The sequence below is a fragment of the Phocoena phocoena genome, chromosome 8 (assembly GCF_963924675.1).
Source record: "Phocoena phocoena chromosome 8, mPhoPho1.1, whole genome shotgun sequence".
NCBI classification, from domain to species: domain Eukaryota; kingdom Metazoa; phylum Chordata; class Mammalia; order Artiodactyla; family Phocoenidae; genus Phocoena; species Phocoena phocoena.
In genome coordinates, this window is record NC_089226.1 from 60179688 (window position 1) to 60187549 (window position 7862).

Here is a 7862-nt window from a genome sequence, read left to right on the forward strand (position 1 = left end):
CACCAGGGGAGTCCTACTTCATATATTTTAATTCACCTAATCATTAAAATAAACCAGGTTACAGGTGAAAAAGGTGAGGCACAGAGAGGTTGAATAACTTACCCTAAGTCATCCAGCTTGGAAGTGGCAGTGTCAGAGCCAGAACCCAGCAATCAGGCTCCAGAATCTGTCATCAGTTATGGAAGTGAGGACATGCTTAGCAAGGAGGCTTCACAGCAGGATTGCTGTGACAGTGTTTCATGTCAGACCATTTTTAGTTCCCCAGGAGTGCACGCATTTGGGAGGGGGTCTCAGTCAGGATGAGCTCCCACATCAGATCACAGCCACTTGCCTCTCTGGTATGAGGCCCTTGCAAAGCCCAGCCCACTCTGCCTGTCTCCTTCTTTTATGGTGAGTTCTCAGGAAGCCCTCTTGGGTGTCCGCATATCACACACACACACACAGATGCACACAGCCTGGCCTCCAAAGTCCCCCCACCTCCACCATCTGAAACACCTGAACCCAACAGTGGACAGGGTTCAAAGCATTTTCTTGGGCTTCATCTCAGTTTCAGTGCCAATCAGCAGATACAAATGGCTCCTTGCAGAGAGAGGAGGCTCGAACTTCACAGTCCTGAGGCAGGGGAAGGGCAGCTCCTGTCCAGCCGACCCTGAAACATGCATGTTACCATAAAACTTCCAATCACAGCCATTTGTTTGATTATCTGTAAAGGTGTCAAGCATTTATAGGTTATACTGCTCAGAGCTCTTGGTTTTAAGTGTCAGAAGCCCAACTTAAAGCAGTTTAGACAGAACGAGGAACTTAATGGCTCAATGACCAAACTGTAGAAATGACAGGGATGGCTCATGGAAACAGAGACAGGTGGAACCAGGGCCTCATATCTCTGCTGGTCCCTGCATGAAAGCTTCAGTTGCTCCTTTGCTTCATCTTTGTCCCTGTGGAAGGGATATGGCCCCTTGAAAATTCCTCAGATGAGGAAGGACTTTCTCCTAGGCAGAAGGTTGGCCCAGAAGGAGGAAGTTTCCTGTCCTTGGGGACCGAGGGAATGAAGACGGGAGTATGATCCCTTTTCAGAGAGTGGGGAGTGGGAGGCTGGGGATGGGGATTCCTTCCCTAGAAACAAGGGCAGGATTCCCCAACACAAAGAGTTCAGCCTAGCCTTCACTAATTCATTCAACAAACAGATATGGGAAGGCCTATGATGTGCAGTGATGCCATAGACATGGTGGGTAGGCTGCAGAGAAAGTGATCAACATGAGGACACAGCTCTGCCCTGAGACCTTGCACTTTATTGCAAATACTTCAACAAGGTGAGTAACCAAAAGAGAGGGAGGCACTGTGGGACACCCAACCTAGTCTAGGGGTATCAGGGAAGGCTTCCAGGAAGCAGTGACTTCCGAGTTGATACCCAGTGGACAAACAAGCGTCAACCAGGTTTTGGCTTGTTTTCTGGCGGGGGATGGGGTGAGTGTGGTGGGATGGAGACTGGAATGAATATTCCAGCCAGAGAGAACAGCTCTGAACTAAAAGATCAATGTGTGAGGGCTGCAAAGAGAACCACGGTGAGGAGGAAGCCGACTGGAGAACTGGCATGGAGGACATTGTGGGCCAGAATGGATTTGATCCTGAGGGCAATGGAGAGCCATGGGAGGTCTAAGGAAGAGAGCAGTGGCACTGTCTGATTTCCCAATTGTGAGATCACTTGGGTCCCTGGGTCAAGGTAGAGAGGTGCACCTCCCACACCAGTGGAGAGAACATTTTGAATCAGTTTTGCTCTCAGTTTTAGAAGCTTAGACCTAAAAATAATTTGAGAAAATACCTCAAAGAAACACCCTGAAAAGGAGTGGTTACAGAAAGGGGGATAGGTGTCCTTATGTTAAGCAAAGAATGAGTGGCCAGGGAAGTGAATCACCTGAGGGTGGGCATGCTCCCCACTGGGCTGGTAAGCTGTGGGGAGGGATTCCAGGAGCCGTCTCTCAACCCCCGAGGACTCTGGCTGGTGACAAGGGGGCCCCCCTGCCTTCTTGCTGGGTCTCCACTTCTCCACCTGCAGGACCTGCCAAGATTGGGTGCAGGAGGCTGGGGGTTGGGTGGGAAAGCTGCTAAATCCTCCTTAGGTGAGCTGCGGGGGTGGAAGAGTTCTCTAGTCTCTTCTCCTGGAAAGGATTCTGTATCCTGTGGCGCCACAGTATGCAGGCCAATGGCTAAGTCTGTGGTGCGCGTCTGTGGCCAAGTCCAGACTGAGTCTAGGTGGTTTTCCTGAAGAAGAAAAAGGCCTCTGCAGGAGGGGGTGGAAGCTGAGAAAGAGTGAAAGGGTCATTTGGTTACTCCCCAGTCTTGACATTCATCACACACACACACACACTCTGTGCCGAGGGTGCTGGGGACCAGAGACTCACACCCAGCAGCAGCGGGGAGAGGGGCTGAACTATGGGACCTGGGGGAGGGGAGAGGCAGGCTGGGCCTTGAAGGTGCAGGGCAGGGTCGTGTGGCCTTCAGGACAAGTTAGGAGAGAGGCAACCCTCCCCCTCTGCAGCTTCACACCGCGCCTCCACTACAGTCCTTCTGCCCGCTGGGCGCTCCAGCTGGTGGGTCTCGGCTCTCCAAAGGCTCTTTCTCTCCGCCCCTTAGCCTCTGTTCCTCTGTTGTGTCTGTCCCTGGCCTTGTCTCACTGAGACTGACCCTCCGTGTGTGTCTGTCTCACTATCACTGCCCTGTTTTGTCTCATCTCTCTCTTCATCTCCATCACAATCCTTCTTCCCAACCATGTCTCTTCCCTGTGTTTTCTGTCTCCATGCCTGCCTCACTTGCTTTCTCTGTCCCCCTCTGTCTCTCTCTTATCTTTGTCTCCTCTATCTCTGCCTTGTCCCACCTCCTTCCCTTCCTTCCTCTTGTACATGTTTCACCTTTGTCGCCACCTCTGTCCCTGTCTCCCTCCTGCCGCCCCCCCCCCCCGCCCACGTCTCCAATCTATCTCTCTCGTCCATGTCTCATCCTTATCTCCATCTATGTACCTGTATCTCTCTTGTCCCTTTCTCCATCTTTCTCCATCACTGTTTCTGTCCCTTTCTCTCCCTGTCTCCGTCTCTGTCTCCTCTCTTCATCCACATCCTCTGTCCCCATCTCAGGCCCCGTCTCTTCCTCGTCCTTGTCTTCATTCCCCCTCCTGAGCCATCTCCGTTGTCCCTTCCGGGATGGGACCTCGCTGGGGGCGGGGCCGAGGGACTGGATCGGAATAACTCGGTTATCAGGACGAATTGAATTAACTTCTTCACACGAGCGCCGCCGGGCCTGTTTCCCCTCCCTTCTGCGGGGCCGCAGGTGGAGAGGCCAGGGAGAGGGTCGGGACCCTACGGCTGGGCACGATGCATAGACTGAAGGTCTGGTCCGGATTGGGGCGGGATGGGGGACTCTAGGGATGGGGCCCCGCGCAGCCTGCCCTGCACATCCCGAGCTCTAAGAGGGCGGTGGCGACCCTTTGGGGTGAGGGTCGGGGGCGGCTGGGGGCGGGGCCTTGGCCGTCCAGGCCCCGCCCCGAAGAGCTCGCCCCGCCCCGCCCCCTCCTCGGGGTCCTACGCGTTAAAAGGCGCGCGGGCCGGGTTGGGCTGCACTTGCGTTGCACTGGGGCGGAGCGCGGCCGCGACGGGGCGGGCGGACTCGCGAGCTCTGAAAGCCGGCCTCGGGTCCTCGGCCCCTGGCGCTCCCACCCCCATCTTGACCCCCACCCGGCCCGGGACACCAACTCCGACCCGGCCCGGCCCGGCCCCCGCCCCCGCCCCCCGGGCCGATGGACTACTCCTACCTCAATTCGTACGACTCGTGCGTGGCGGCCATGGAGGCGTCCGCCTACGGCGACTTCGGCGCCTGCAGCCAGCCCGGCGGCTTCCAGTACAGTCCCCTGCGGCCCGCCTTCCCCGCGGCCGGGCCTCCCTGCCCCGCGCTCGGCTCCTCCAATTGCGCGCTTGGCGCTCTACGCGACCATCAGCCTGCGCCCTACTCGGCAGGTGAGCCCATCCCCGGTACAACCCTCCTTCCAAATCCTACAGCACCCCTAGCCCCTGCCCTACTCGGCTAGTGGTTGCGACTGTCCCCCACAGCCGCCACAATCTCTGCCCTAGTCAGACCCTCCAACTCCCCGCGGAATCCACAGTCCCTCGTGTAGACGGGATTCCCTAGGCAGAGTTGAGCCCCACCCTCTCCTCCTTCCCGTTCCTCTTCTCGCTGCCGTATCCCTATCCCGCGCTCTTTAGGTCAAGGAAATAGATCCCCAGTGTAGCCCCAGGCTCCTCACCAGGCCCTCCCCTGCCCATCTGCAAAGACTGACCACTAAACCTCTCCATGCCCTGTATCCTTGGAAAATGCTCTCGGGTCAGGCCAATAAGACCCCCCATCCTTATCATTCCCACCCCGCTTCATGCCCGACCCCCAGCATGGACCCCTGCGGCAGATGAGCTGCCCAGCTGGGAGCCATCAAGCCCCTACTGCCTGGTTTTGAACCCATCAGAGCCCCAGCACCATCAAGCCCCTACTGCCTGGTTTTGAACCCATCCTACCTGTGCCCAAACCCTCTTGCGCTACTGAAACCCATTCTGTGGCCAGAAGAAAAGGATGCTCAGGTCATTGAGTAACTTTCATTTCCCCATGCCTCCTGGAGATTCTCCCAGCTAGAGTACTGCAGAACCCAGAAGCAGCCCCATGCAATACCCAAGCCCCCTGATCCAAGACCCAATCTGAACCTTCAACCTCGTGGAGCCTCTTAGCCACCCCCATTGCTCCAGTTAGAGTTCAAGCTGCCCCACCCATTCTCCTTATCTTCTTCCTTCCTGGGAAGACCACCGGGACCCAGTAGAAGATTGGGACCTGTGTGGTGGGGAGGGATGGTGAGAGACCTGGATTTGGAGAAGTGAGAACCAGAGAGATGGAGTCAGAAACTGGAATGGGGATGGGGAGATTGGGTACTCTGGGTCATATGCAGATGGGGACTGGGGAGCTGGAAACAGGAAATGGGGAGATGGGCCCTAGAAAGATGGAGGTCTGAGATGGAGAAGATAGGGACAGATACAGAGAGATGTGAGCAGAGATGGGAAGATTGGGGTACTTGGAAGAAATGGGGAACCAGGGTTGGGGAGATGGAGATAAAAACCAGGTGATGGGGACAGGAATTATGGAGATGGGGACCAAGGAAGATTGAAAACAGAGATGAGAAAGATGGGGATAGGAATGGGGTGTTGGAGACAGGATTAGGGGAGATAGAGAACTAGGGAGATATGACAAAGATAAGGATATTGGGGATCCCTGGAGAACAGGGAGAACTAAACGGGGGCTGGAGACAAGGATGGGGAGATAGTGTCAGAAACACTGTCCGTGGGACAATGGGTACTGGGAAGGGGTAGATGGGAGACAGGGATGGGAAGAGTGAAGGGAAGGGTTGGGGCTGGTTTTTGGAGAGTTGGGAGATAGAGAGAGATGTCTGGGAGGAAGAAGAAGGCCAAAGAGAAGATGGAGGAACCTGGGAGGGGAGAAATAAGAACCCTTCTCAATGGGCACAAAGAGAAGAATGGTCCAGGAGGGGAAAGTTGCAGATAGATGTGGTTGGAGAGAGATGAAAAAGACAGGGGGACACCTGGAAGAGAATGAGATATGAGATCGGGCTGAGGAAATGAGGCCTAGGAAGGAGAGGGATGCAGGGTAGAGGCGGCCAAATTTTTACCTGTCAGAGAGTCCGTGGCAGGCCTGAAAGTAGACCCGCGGTCCATGACTGGTTACTGGGGAGACACAGGATGTTGATGAGACCTGACAGACAGCTAAGGCTAGAGTGGATAGAGCAGGACCTGAAGTCAGGCCGACTGAGGGAGAAACACACTGAGGGTCGGGTCCGGTAGACTGGCGGGAGATAGAGGGAACACTGCGGAGGGCCAACGACAGGCCAGCAGCCTGGATCCGAGGATCAGATTTTGGTTCCCTCTCTGCGGCTCTTGGGCCCCAGGCCTCCCCGCGCCCCGTCCGCTTTCACCCCTGCCGGCTCCATCCAGCGATAGGGAAGCCGATCCGTACTGAGAGGACCAAGCCGAGGGGCCAGGTCAGGGGCGGGGGATGGTGAGCGATCCCTCAGGGGCAGAACACAGCGGGCCGGGATCGGCCCCTCACATCCCCACCCTTGTTCATTTCCCCCCTCCTGCACACACCCGTAGTGCCCTACAAATTCTTCCCGGAGCCGTCGGGCCTGCATGAGAAGCGCAAGCAGCGGCGCATCCGCACCACGTTTACCAGCGCGCAGCTGAAGGAGCTGGAACGCGTCTTCGCCGAGACTCACTACCCCGACATTTACACGCGCGAGGAGCTGGCGCTCAAGATCGACCTTACCGAGGCTCGCGTGCAGGTGCGTGTTTGCGCGGAAGTGTGTGCGAGCGGAGCGGGGCCGGGAAGTTAGTGCCTGACACCTGGGGGTCCGAGGGACAGAGGGGCCTCACTCGGGCAGCGGGCGGATACAGCCCGGGGGCGGCGAACTAGGACCAGGGGCCAGTCTGCAGTCTGGAGGTGATTGGGCAGGGGAGGACCGGCAGCCCCGGGAGGCGGTGGGGCCAGGCGGGTCCTGAGGCCTTCGGAAGAACTGAGCTGTTCAGCCCCACGATTTCTCCTCAGTCTCCCGGGTAGGGCTGGGCACGCAGAGTGATGCTTGGGAAGCCAGGACGGAGGCCGAGTGGTTAGAGGGTCAGCTCCAGGTAGCCTCGGGGCCAAACGAGGCCGAGCAGTGGCGGAAAGCCAGTCAGCGCCTCCAGGTCCCCTCTTCGGCTCTGCAACGGTGAAACCTCTGAGTCTGGAAAGCCCGGGTTCAGGGTAGGCGCAGGAGCTGGGTCGGGACGGACTTTTCGTCGATCTTACAAATCTGAGTACAGATGTTCAGCTGGCACGCCTTTACTGGAGACCCTGCACAAAAGGCTCCCCGAGTGCCCTAACCCTCTCTCCACTGCCGCGGGACGCTCCGGGGGGACTCCCGGAGCTCCTTGTAGGAAAGAACTGGGGCGAGGGCTTTGGGTGATGAGGAGAGCGAAGGCGGAGTTCCCTCCGGGAGACAGAGAACACTGGGAGGCAGCGGGATCCGCGGGTGAGCAGATCCCAAGGGGAAGAGCCTAAGGACCTGGAGGAAGGGGCTAGTGGAGGAGGGAAGGGAGGCGAGAGACGAGGAGGGGAGGGAGGCGAGAGACGAGGAGGGCAACGAGCAGAGTGGTGGAGGGGGTCAAGACTCAGAAGGCTGGTAATAATCCTGACCAGCCCCCTCCGGAAGGAGGTCTCACCGCGCCCGCCGGCCCCGGGCTGACCGGCCCCTGTGCCCGCAGGTCTGGTTCCAGAACCGCCGGGCCAAGTTCCGCAAACAGGAGCGTGCGGCCAGCGCCAAGGGTGCGGCGGGCGCGGCGGCCGCCAAAAAGGGTGAGGCGCGCTGCTCGTCTGAGGACGACGACTCCAAGGAGTCCACGTGCAGCCCCACGCCCGACAGCACCGCGTCGCTGCCGCCGCCGCCGCCTGCGCCCGGCCTGGCCAGCCCGCGCCTGAGCCCCAGCCCGCTGCCCGCCGCCCTGGGGTCCGGACCTGGAGCCGGGCCGGGGCCACAGCCGCTCAAGGGCCCTTTGTGGGCCGGCGTGGCGGGCGGTGGGGGCGGCGGACCGGGCGCGGGCGCGGCGGAGCTGCTTAAGGCTTGGCAGCCGGCGGAACCCGGGCCAGGGCCTTTCTCGGGGGTTCTGTCTTCCTTCCACCGGAAGCCCGGCCCCTCCCTGAAGACCAATCTCTTCTAGCTGCCGGCCTCTAGAGGCTCCGGGCCTGCCGCCTGAGACGCCCCTGCCCCTCCAGGATCTGACAGAGTCCCT

General features: G+C 58.6%; 1 protein-coding gene across 2 annotated transcripts; it reads left to right on the forward strand.

Moving 5' to 3' along the window:
- Positions 1–3787: 3787 nt before the first annotated feature.
- On the forward strand, positions 3788–7790 carry PHOX2A (paired like homeobox 2A). 2 transcript variants are annotated; one of them, XM_065882904.1, is made up of 3 exons: positions 3788–4004; positions 6192–6379; positions 7338–7790. In XM_065882904.1, the coding sequence occupies exons 1-3, from the start codon at positions 3788–3790 to the stop codon at positions 7788–7790; spliced, it is 858 nt and encodes a 285-aa protein (XP_065738976.1). The 2 variants fall into 2 exon arrangements, with proteins under 2 accessions (XP_065738976.1, XP_065738975.1); XM_065882903.1 differs by having other exon boundaries at positions 6192–6378; positions 7313–7790.
- The last annotated feature ends 72 nt before the right edge of the window (positions 7791–7862 follow it).